The sequence below is a fragment of the Anopheles merus genome, chromosome 3R (genome assembly GCF_017562075.2).
Source record: "Anopheles merus strain MAF chromosome 3R, AmerM5.1, whole genome shotgun sequence".
Classification (NCBI taxonomy): Eukaryota; Metazoa; Arthropoda; class Insecta; order Diptera; family Culicidae; genus Anopheles; species Anopheles merus.
Window position 1 is genome coordinate 19,640,056 of NC_054084.1, and position 11,856 is coordinate 19,651,911.

The 11,856-nt window shown below is 46.8% G+C and overlaps 1 protein-coding gene across 2 annotated transcripts in view; it reads right to left on the minus strand.

Annotated features, from left to right (window-relative positions):
* Positions 1-10,954, minus strand: part of LOC121595919 (frizzled-4-like) — a 40,607-nt gene extending 29,653 nt beyond the window's left edge. Inside the window, exons 1-2 of one of the 2 annotated variants that reach the window (XM_041920360.1) lie at positions 10,816-10,954; positions 7,017-8,890 (exon numbers count right to left, since the gene is read on the minus strand). In XM_041920360.1, the coding sequence (XP_041776294.1) occupies positions 7,017-7,921 (905 nt within the window). In that variant the 5' untranslated portion in view covers positions 7,922-8,890; positions 10,816-10,954. Of the gene's footprint in view, positions 1-7,016; positions 8,891-10,084; positions 10,121-10,815 lie in introns of those variants that run through there. The other variant, XM_041920361.1, reaches the window with a different exon arrangement.
* Between the last annotated feature and the right edge of the window lie 902 nt (positions 10,955-11,856).

The window sequence follows — 11,856 nt, forward strand, 5'->3', positions numbered from 1 at the left end:
TTTACGTCACGTTTGCGTCGCTTCATTCCAATGTGATCGTGTACGGTGGAGGATCAAAAATGAGAGAAGACTTTGTTGGAGGAGTTATAGTGTTGAATGATCTTTTCAAGACATTCAACTCAATAAGGAGCATGTAGTTTTTAGAAAAGACTTAAGACTCTCGTAGATTTACAACTCAAAAAGGTTGTGTCATCCACTTACAATAGAAACTGTTAAGCTCAAAATACAACCAACATTTCTTGAAGATCTTTCATAGCCTCAAAGTCATTGGATGTGTTCATACTTCAAGTGTGGCATACTTCCAATAGAACAACAACAACAACAACAAAACCATTGCACTTCATTCCAAAGCATGCCGACCCGCTTCACAGCGAACCCGTGCCCGTGTTGTGTCCGATCTACGCCCCGTGCATCAATACGTGCCCGTCAAATCTCGATCGAACCGAACCGCGCTGAATGAGAGCGATTGATTGGCTTTCTTTCAGCACTCTTTCGATTTACGATCGCCGTTTCGTTTCCACCCATTCCACCGCCACCACAACAATGAAGGAGGCTCGTACACTTTAAGAGCCTTCTGGCTTTCTTCCGACGCCTTTTGGAGAGTGATGCTGGCGCTTTGCGTCTGCCCACTGGTGGTAGGGTGCGGCCGACGCCATCCATCCAATGGATGGTTCGCCAGCTCGAGGCCGCCATCGACAGGCTCGTCAGCCTCGTAACGAGTTGGCAATTATGGTGTGGTTGTTTTCGTAATGATTCAAATTTCACCCACCACCGGGGTAGCGGAGGGTTGCTGGGTGGCAGGACAAGGGTGACCGCTCCACTCGTTAGCGGTACGTTTCCACGTCTTCCTTGGCGGCCCCATTCCAAGGGGAGAGAGAAAGAGGGAATGAACCGTTCAAGTATTTTTCCCGATCGCATGAAACGTGCATCTTTTTGGCAAATCGGTACTTGCTTTCCACTTACCCCCAACACACACACACACAGACACAAACACACCGTCAGACATGTAAGAGAGTAACAGGCCTATGTACGTATGCGTGTAAATTGAACCATAATTGGGGAGTTGTCGGGCAGCAGCAGTAGGAAGCGAATAAGCGAGAAAATCCTCGTCTATTAGAAGCACTAACACACTGCACGCATTACAGCTCAGTGTGCCTTAAGAGTTGTAACTGTGAAGTCTTAAAGCTTCATCGAGTAGACAAGCTGCAACCAGTACACTGTCTGGTTACTAATAAGCTCAACCGGGTGAAGTTCATCAACCGTCGCTTTGTTGGCGTGCTCGTCACCGCGCCCTCGAGCAACCGCAATCGATGGGAAACAAACTGCACTTAATTATACTATTTTTTCAAAACCCACCGGCCGCTGCGTGAGCTCTGCAGCAAAAACAACGAACTTGCGTCGCATTTGCTTTGATTAATACGAAACAGCTACGAAACGGACTCCCATCTGTACACGCCGGACCACGTCTCACTCGCTGGAGAATAATAATAATCGTGTTTGATAGAAAGAATGTGCGTGAAAGAAAGCGTCGGCAGCCTGTTGATCCACACTTGATCTTAATCGCGCGTTGCCAGCGGTGACACAGCGAAGCGTAAAGCGTACTCCTTTTGATCGTGTCAGTTCGCGGCATCCCCTGCTGCGTGCTGCTATCGACAATCAAAATTCTCACTTCATTTAAGCTAATTTAAGTCCTCCATCAGTGGAGTGATTATTTATGCAACTTCCAAGCAACCGAACGGGCATCCGGTTCCGGCGGGGGAACGTCGCAGACGACGACAAGAGACACCCGAACGTCACACTTGAGCCCCTGGAGTGATGAAGAGACCGGCGAGAGTGGTTTCTCCTGAGAAGTGCGTCTTTTTTTCTACGCAAAACGTTAAAGTATCATATTTCCTTTACGCATCAAGTGAGGATGGCAGGCAGGAAAGACAAGAGTGTGTAGGTTTAAGCAAAAGCGACAAAAGCGAAAGAAACGCCTGGTGGAAAACAGAAGAGAACCCCGAAAACTGAACAAATTATACTTTATTTATTCTAATTTAAAACCTCATCATACCGAGGCCCGAGATCGGCTGTCTTGGCTGCAATATTTGTCCAAAACTAAAGGAGAAGCATTTAAATGTACAAACCGTGGAAACAGATTGTATGGAGCGAAGGGAAAGAGAAAACACAAAACACAAACCCACGTACCTAAGAACACAAGCGCTAGCGGGGCCCTCAGCCAAAAAAGGAAGGATCGAAACGTTGCTGCTTCCTCCACGGGCACATGTGTTTAGGTCGTCGGCGAGAAGACGACGAAAACTGGGACTCTGCCAGGAGTTGTGGATGTTTAATTGGGAAAAAAGGCGCACTCCCCGTAGCCACTAAACGCAACCATTCTGGAAAGGGCTACCTTCAAGCAAGCAAATGTGGTTTTGTTTTTTGGCAGATGTTTTTGTTTCCCCTGAGTTAATGACAAACTTGAGGATCGTTTCCAAATGGTGAGCTTGTGTTTCGCGTTCTTGGATATATTAGCTGGATAAGCTAATAAACGGTTACGCGCTCTAGCAGAACTCATCACAATTTCAGGCGTTTTATGTTTGAAGTTAAGGGGGGTTTTTCTTTTCCTTTTTTCAAAGCAAACCAAACCAGACTCAAACATCAGCATGTTTTCGAAAACAGTGATCAAGTTTCTTGCAAACCAGAACAAACTCCATTTGTCATAGCGCCGGCACGGCGAAACGCAACCACAAGCGAGCGTGACATTAAAATATTCAATCACATGTTTTCATTAACGCGATCGTTAAACGAGCGTAGAATTTAATGATCCCCGAGGACCGGAGGTTTGTTTTGCCTTTTGCCATCTCCGTCCTTCCTTTTCGGCAAGGCTCCAAAAGCTGATGCACGCCACACCACGCGATCACGCGTGCGATCGATCGATGGTGTATCGCTGGATCAACAGCGGCGGCTGTTGATTCCACCCGCTGAATCCAAAACCATTCCCAAATGTCATTCCTAATCGTTCGAGCTGTCTCCGTGGTTAAGAATGAGACACACACACACACACACAGAAGAGAAAACACAAGCCGAACAAAGTTTATCCCGTAGCACCGCAAATGGTGCCGCTAAATGTTCATAAATCTATCAAATAAATTATTTCCTTCACGATCGCCACCCAAGGAAGCTGCACCTCAGCATGGAGCGGAATGATGTGCTGTGACCCATCAGCAAGGGTAAGCGATACGAGGGCTACGAATACACAGCGGACAGTGAGTGTGATGACACTTTATTTACGCGTTTTATGGGACTTTGATGTACGGGAAATGGCAAAGGGAAACCCGATACGCCGAGCGGAGAGTGATTTTTTTGTTTTCGTCACCGGAACCTTACCGCGCGCGCGCGCACTGTGATTCGTGTCATCCGAACCCACGGGATGTTGCAAAATCTGGTCGAGCGAATAACTAATGATCGTACACATCGTGGTGACAGTGTCTCCCCATTCACATCGTGATTTACGGTCCAGCTGGTCCTGCTGGCCGACGCGGGAAGATGTCAAGCCGTTGTTCTTGTCCGCACAGCGGATGGATGGCTATTCCAGCCCTGCCCGAACCGGTCAAGCAATCAAGGGTGTTCGTCTGGTAAGTTAAATCAGCCGACAGGAGACAGAGAAGACGACCAGCGACTGACCGAGAGGGGGGCTCATGCCGGCCCATCCCATGTGGCGTCAGACGGGGTGGACGTAAATTAACATAATTTATCGACCGTTCTAGGCGCATAATTTCGTGTCGCCGTCGAGCGTATTTTTCTTCTCCCGTTTCTATGGTCGCTTAATTACAGCGAGTGCGTATGTGTGTTTGTAACCAGCGGGAAGTGTGGAAATGAGCCGGCAACGAAAAGTCTGCCTCATAAAAGATTGTAAAAAGCAAAGCAAAAAAAAAAACCGCTGGATGATTTTAACCGAACACAACAACCGAACCGTTTTAAAATGCGCGGACGCCAAAGTAAATGATCGTTAGGAGAGGTAAATGATCGCCCTGTCATTCGGCGGGAGTGTGCGTGTGTGTGTGTGTGTTTTTGAGGTCGTGGAAATTAATCACACCTACTTCCCGTACGGCTGGACTGATTTTGAAACCGGCAGTTCATTAATTTCTTAAAGAGGTCTCATCCGCTGGTAGGAAAGGTTAATATTTAGCTCCCATTTGCCAATTTCTTCATTCTCACGGCAAGCGGGTTCGCTCATTTAACATTTCCTACCATTCCCATGGTCCAAACTACTTGTTAAACAGAAAGCGAATCTTGTTATTGGTAACGATCGATTGAGCATTCGTAATGTATTTGCCCGCGTTCGATCGTACGCATCGATCCCATCGGTGCGAACATGAAAGGCGCACAGAAACCCCAACAAAGGGACAACTATTTACGCAGGCACTTCACATACCTCGGAGGTTGAGAAAAATCATATCACGTACACAACATCGCTGACCGTTCGGTTTTGGCGGCCGGTTCCAACTGTGCGCCTCACACGATCGTTTGTGATCGATTTTTTAATGTCTTCAATTCCTTCATGCTGGAATCTGATTGAACCATCCCAACACGGCACGGCAAAGAGCGTCGATTATTAGTATTCCCGGCAGGTCCAAACATACACATACACGCCCTAGGCACCCATCAAGAAGCGCAGGGCTGAAAGCGGTCCGATTCGAAAGCATCTGATGCTTTTACGATCTTGGAAAACGAAATATTCTACTCAAGTAACCGCGGGCTCTTCCTTCCAAGACGAGAACGAGAACCTTGATGAGAAGATGATTATCGCCGTACAGAAATTGGGATCGTGTGTGTGTGTTTGTAGGTGCCGATCATCGATGCCGCGGGAAAGAAAAGGAAACACGGACCAGGAGGAAACATCTCCCCTTCTGCACCGATTCCTTTTCAGCTTCCCCGGACCGCAGCAGAACGGGAGGGCCACCGTCATCGTCGGCCGCAGCAAAAGCACACTCTCACAACACGAAAAAAACAGCCGCTCCGATCCACAAGCTTGTTAGAAAGCTCGATTAATGGAGCCTCATGCTCATCGGCGCACGGTGGTGCCTTGTTTGTTTCGTTTGTGGCTCGCGAATGAGCCTTCCTAATGAGCGAGAGGGTCTATCAATTACCGCTCCGGATCGATCCTCGGGTAAGGTATGGCTACCATAATTTAAGAATTCACCACCCTCGATCAGCTTGTTTATGAGGAAGTGTACAATTACGGGGGTCCGACTCCTCTGAGCCAGGTTCGTCATCATTGCCGCAGTGTCTTCTATTCTTAGCCACTCGCTGTACAACGTCATCGGTTCCATTTTTTTCTGTTTGTTTGAACAACAAATTGCCGCACTCTCGCAAAGCTCACTTTTCATCAGCCAAATTGCATCTAACTACGGTAGCAAATGATTCTTTCCCACTGTGTGATCGACTTCCTTTCTCCCACACGGCTCTGAGGGGCTGCCGTGATCACGCGGACTCAAGCCACTCGTAATCAGATACGGCCCAAATTTGCCTCCCTAATTGCGTTCGACCCGCTGGATGAATTGGTTGCCCAAAATTAGCCCGATCGTTTCGACTATTTCCGTAGGATTGCAAAGCTTCACTCGTGGAGGAGGAGCTTGTTCCTGTAATAACATTGTAATTGAGCACCTTTTCCGCCATGCGCCCACAGTGCCCAATCACAAATCGGATGTATTTAGTAGCATTAGCAGTGGTGAGATCGAGCCAGAAAACGAGACGGGTCGGAATATCCCATATCCCTCGTACCTAGTACAACAGGCAGTTTTGTCGAATGTTTGATTGCGGAGTTAATTGGGTTTGCTTGATCGTTCAGTGCTCTCCCATGTTGGATCGTTGGCATGCTCGTTATTGGGCAGAGGAAATTATTCACCCAATAGATATTATGCTGATTATATCCACCCAAGACAACAGGAGATTACGCAAGTTTGTGGATCAATAATAATTGTAAAAAGGCGGATAGTTAGCCTCAAAACAACGCACTGGGAGGGAATCATTTTGTTGAAACAAGGCACATTAAAGTCAATTTGATGTACGATACCCGTGTGCGAGCAATAATTATGAGTTTGCAAAATGGTCGTTCCACTCGAAAATCTTGATCCTTTAACGAGCGTTTCCAATTCTCGCTTAAGACCTAATGATGCAAGTGAGTAAGATACCGAGATGCCGAGTGCGAATAAGACGCAAGGAAAAATAGTAACTCATAAAAACCAGAAGCTAAATCATTTCAGTTCACAGGATCATAAAATCGATCGGTCGTCGATCGGACCGAATTCGGTAGCTTTCAGCCTGTAAGATGTGACCCTGACGAACTCTGCAGGTAAGAGCCGTGGCTCGCAACAGGATATCGAATGGAAGAGAGACTTCTAAGAATCATCGCAAAGGATAATGACTTCCTAAGAGACCCCACTGAGATCTTCTTGGAATCTCCAACTCGAGGGTCTCGGAAGTTTGTAATGATTCCTTGTGGGCCGTCTGCATCTACCCAGGGTTTCTTTGCTAATCTCAACGGATTTGACATTGATCTTAAGATCTTTGATTTCGACGTGCATTATGGGGTCTGGAGGAGTTAATTACTCACATTTCAAGAGATTTTAGTTGCAGATGGACATGAAGCTTTGAGTTGGTTTTGATAAAGCCAATTTCAAGGATGATGTAGTACTACAAGACGTAGAAATCAACAGCATGTATTGCGATCTGACGAGAACCCCTGTACATCTGACTGCTGTTCAAACGTTGAAACTGATGCTCTCCTGTCCCCCGAGGACTTCACTAACCCTTGCAACTCATAATTGACTGTAAGCGAGTTAGAAAAGTGGCATCATGAGCGGGTCACCACCACCATGAAACGAAAAGTGGTCGCTCCAGGGTACGCTCTCGATGTCACGCCAGGTTAGTCCACGTCAGATGCCCAAAACCCCGACAGATAATTGTTTCCCCTTCTTCACTACTGGGGGACTGCGGGGGACATAATAATTGTGAACCGTTTCCTTCTCACTTACCAAACAGCTGCCGACAGGCCGAAGTAGTACCGCAGCAGGAACGTGGCCGCACACGGTGCCGTCGACAGGCCGTCCGTTAGCAGCAGCGCAACGCCCGGCAGTTGCGGATCGTACCCGCAGGCCGTAGCATTACGCCCAGCGAGCCACCGAACGGCCCACCCGACCGTCACCAGACAGTGGCTGATGACGAGCGGCATCAGGCTCTTGTCCCACCGCTTGGTCGACAGGATGAGACAGAGCGTGGCGACGATTGCCGTCCCCAGTGCAGCCACACTCCACGACGTCAGCCACACCTCGGCAAAGTGTTTCTCGTTCTGTTCGAACATTATGTCCGCCTCGCAGAGCGGTGCACACCGCCCAGACCGGTTGAGCTGCACGTACAGGTTGGATCGCTGCAGGCCCTGGCAGGAGGGACGATCCGACACGAGCACTTCGCCCTCGGCCGGTTCACCCGGCCCCTGCATGCACATGTGCTCGTGATTGTTTTCCTCCGGAAACCGATTGCAGTCCAGGGCCGAGGGCCACGGAAACCCGAACCCTTGCAGGATTGGGTGGCACCGATTCTTGACCGTGTTGCAGAGGCTTCGGCAGGGCCCGATGGGCATCGACACCTTGGGCGTACACATGGGGACGTAGGTGGCGCAGAGGAAGAACTTTAGCTGCTTGCTGCATCCGAACTGGATCAGCGGGAAGAACGTTTGGAGCGTAAAGTTAGCATCGGACTGTAGCTCGTGCCCAACGATGTTGGGCAGGGACGTTTCATTGTACCCGATGCCACGGCACAGCTCGATCCGGATCGGTTCGCAGGTCCGTTGGGTGGAGAAATCCGTATTGGTAGCAACCGTTGGCCGTACCGGCAGCGACAATGCAATCACCACACACAACACACTGGGCAGTAGTGCCATTTTTGGAAAGCTCTCTATACTTCTTTTCACTGTAAAACCGTTTAAAACTTGTATCGTTTGCACTTCAACCCACTCGCGCACACTAGCTGAGCCCCAAATCTTACACAATAACGATCCACTGTTTCACTGGTAATTGCATTTCCAACGCGATCACGAGACGATGACTTCACACTAACAACTCCATGGTGACGGTTTGGGGTGTACCATGCCCGCTAGCCTAGGTTCCTTCTAGCTTGGGCCACATAAAAAAAACCCGTAACACGCTGCTAATAGCGTCGTTAGCGTCGTTGCTAGACGGCACAGTTATTTCCCCCCCAAAAAAAAATCCAACCTCCCTCAGACGATCTCGAGACGGACGTCGGGCGCGTTGACCGACGCTGCAGCTAACGTTGCTTTTTTTTACTCGACCCTGTTCCGGCGAGTTTGGGATGTTTAATGATGTTCTTCCCTTGCTCTTTCTCACTTCCACTCTCTCTCGGCGTCTTCACCAAAACAGCATCGTCTCGGGCAAGACTGTATTGAACATAACCATAAGAAAGAACCTCACAAGTCTGGACCTGCTTGTACGATCTTTAGCGTTGCCTCTTTTTTTGTGTAAAATTCTCCGTCACTCGTTCGTTTTCGGACCCTTCATTTTCGAGTTTGGTTCTTTGGACCACGTTCTTGTAATATTCCCTTTCTCTCTCTCTCTCTCTCTCTCTCTCTCTCTCTCTCTCTCTCTCTCTCTCTCTCTCTCTCTCTTTTACTTGTTTACACTTTGAGCGCTTTTTCCACACGCTCCTCACAAAGGCTCACTGCTCACTAGACCTTTGCACGAAAGATCTCACACCGCACAACGAAAAGCGATCTTGCACGATTTCTGATTGTTTTTGTTTTCCACACTTTAACACGGGTTCCTGTGATCTGTGCCACCTGTTTTGTTGCAATTAATTGGTACAATGGCAACAACCTAACATTCTAAAGAGCAATCTGAAAGAAAAGGAAAAAAATGAAAAAGAAAGGTGTAAGTTTAACATATGTATACAAGATCAGAAGATCACACTAACAAGTAGCACCATAGCAACTATTTCCACGAAACTTAAAGAAACAAACTTATCCACACAAAAAAAAAACAAACATAACCACGGGCTACTACGGTTTCGGGCATGTTCGCGCGTCTAATTAAAAATAAATCATCACTCAACACACACACATACACGATCGCGGATTTTGCTGTTTTAATGTTGTTGATGTTCGACTTTTGGTTCAACTTTCCCGGTCGTTTGCAACGTGCGGCTGTACAGCGCCTAGCGTAGGTGGATTGCGTAGGGTGGAAAAACACACATACGCAGACATCGTGAGTCTAATGTTTATTTTTGCACCACACACACACATATCCACAACTCGCGGATCGTTTCACAGGCGGGAAAAGCGGCAGTACGGTGTGGTTGTTTTTCCTTGCCATATTTTCGTGTCGAAGCTGCAAACTCGCGCATGCAAAAATCCGTTCCAAAAAATAATCCCCCGACCCGTTGTTTTAACCCGTTTTTCGTGTGATTCGTTTGCAATGTGTGTGTATGTGTGTGTGCCAATAATATCGACCATCTGATTTTAATTTCCAGCATCCAGACGGAATGGTATGAAGAACGATGACGGTGATGATGATGCTGAGCAACACAGAATCCCCTTTCTAGCGCGTCTCACGCTCTCCGTTCCGATATGCTTTTGTGCTCCACATTGCACTACAGCGTGAGCAAGAGAGACAGAGAGCGAGAGATCGTTTGCGCGAAGACGCGGGAGGTTGCGTGAACAGCATCATCTCGGGTGTACGCGCGCGTTTCTGGAGACGAATCAACACATATGTGTTGTGTTGCGAGGCACAGCAGCAGCAGCAGCAGTAACCAAATGTAACCCAACATAAACAACCCTCTCCCTTCGCGGGTGCCGTTACTCGAACGCGAATGGCGGCGGCACCAGTAACAAACAAGTAAATACCGCTGCCAGTGTAACCATCTGTCGAAGAAACCGGGGGAATGGGGAAAACATTCCGTCACCGCCACAAACTGAAACAATATTTGAGCGCACCAGCAGCCCCAGCGCCGTTTTGTCACTTCGCGCCGTGCGTATCTGGGCAACAAGCGCAAACGCCTACACCGTTTTTTTGCTACGCAAAACGTTACGTACGCTCCTTGCAAGCGGTACACATGGCACACTACGTTTAGCTGACTCGCACACTAACTAAAGGCAAGCGCCAAAACAAGCAAACGGACGGGGCAGAAGGGTGTTCTGGATTCAAACCATCATTGACACCTGATAACGACGATAACAACCCGCCAAGGTACAACCGTACCCCGTATCAGGAACAGTGTGCCACTGTTGTCACTGTAGATTCTTTTTCGTTTCATTTTGTCCACAGAAACACAACCGCACCGCAGTTTTGTGACGTCGAGTGGTGTCTAATTTGCCGGCTGGCCGTGTTCTACTGGCCCTCGTTTTAATGACGCTGCACAAATCTTCGCACCTACTTCTTCACACTGATCTGTAACAACTGTATGTGTGTGTGTGTGTATCTGTTGATCAGCGAACTAATCGCATCTAGAGATAGATGAGGCACTTGTTACCAATACCGTAATCCAGTATCAGTTTTGAACAGCTTGGGCGATAATTACAGGCACACGGCAATGACAAGATATGGCAATCAAACAACGTTATTAATCCACTTCTAAGCGGGTGATGGCGATTTGTTCAAGTACACTGCCGCATTAATAGGACTTTTCCGTGGTTCCGTGGTGGATACTTCTACGGCAAAACCGTGTAAACTTGTCCTGTTAAACCATTGTATCTGCTCAGCAGTTAGTTTATTTCTGCCACTCTGATATCTAATACTTATGATAGTAATACGTGAAACTACTTACAAAACTACTGCACCACACAACACAACTATAGAGCGCGCGCGTACCGAACTCTGTAACGAAGGACAAACACAAAACTCCGAGGGCGCCAAACGGAACTCCCTCCGACACGCAAGTCTTTCGAGCAAAAACTGAGTAAATTGATCTCGTACCGAAGACGTTGAACCTGCCGGTGCGGCTCTCGCCGGTGTCGTGCCTGTGGTAGAGAACATTCCAACACGGTTCTCTCACGAAACAGTAGCTCCAGAGAGAGAGCCTGAAGCGGCAAGAGCGCACCGTGGGTCGAACATATGCACAGCACTTAAACATTAATTTATTTTTTATGATTATTTCTATAAGTTTTACGCTTAAAAATCGATAGCAACATTCGAAGGTCTCGAAAACACGATAAACAAAATTTTTATGATTTTTTTTCTAGTTGAGAAAATAAAGATTATCAATTCCAAACTTAGTTTAATTTTTACCTTTTAATTTTTTTTTTAATACAATTATGATTGTGAAATGCATTTTAATACGTCTAATACTCTTCACCTACTTTTATGTGTTTTCCTTCATTAATGTTTTAACTCTGTGTAGCTTAATTGAGTGACTTGAATAATACTCAAGTTTACTTGACCACCTTTTTACGAGCCGGCGTGTGATTTCATAATATAATCTGGCCGTTTGAACAATAGGAAACTGACATAAAAATAAAAATAAAAACTGTACAGATGTAAGACCCACATTTCCATCTGTTTTAATGTGTTTTCTATGTTTTCCCATCGGTAAATCCAAACCTGAAAATATTTTATAATGCGTTACAAAATTCTAGAAAGTATTCAATTGAATTCTGTGATATTTTTTATGCAGATTGAAGCGATGCGACCAAAGAATTGAAATGCGAGTAATTATATGTATATTTTTTAATAGCTAAAATCAAAATATAATGTTTAATTCTAGCACTGTTATGAACACAGCTGAAATAAATCCAATCTTCTATTCAGCTGTGCTTCTCTTTCCGTTTTTCAGTAAAACTCTTCTCCAAAACTTCGTTTAATCAGCTCA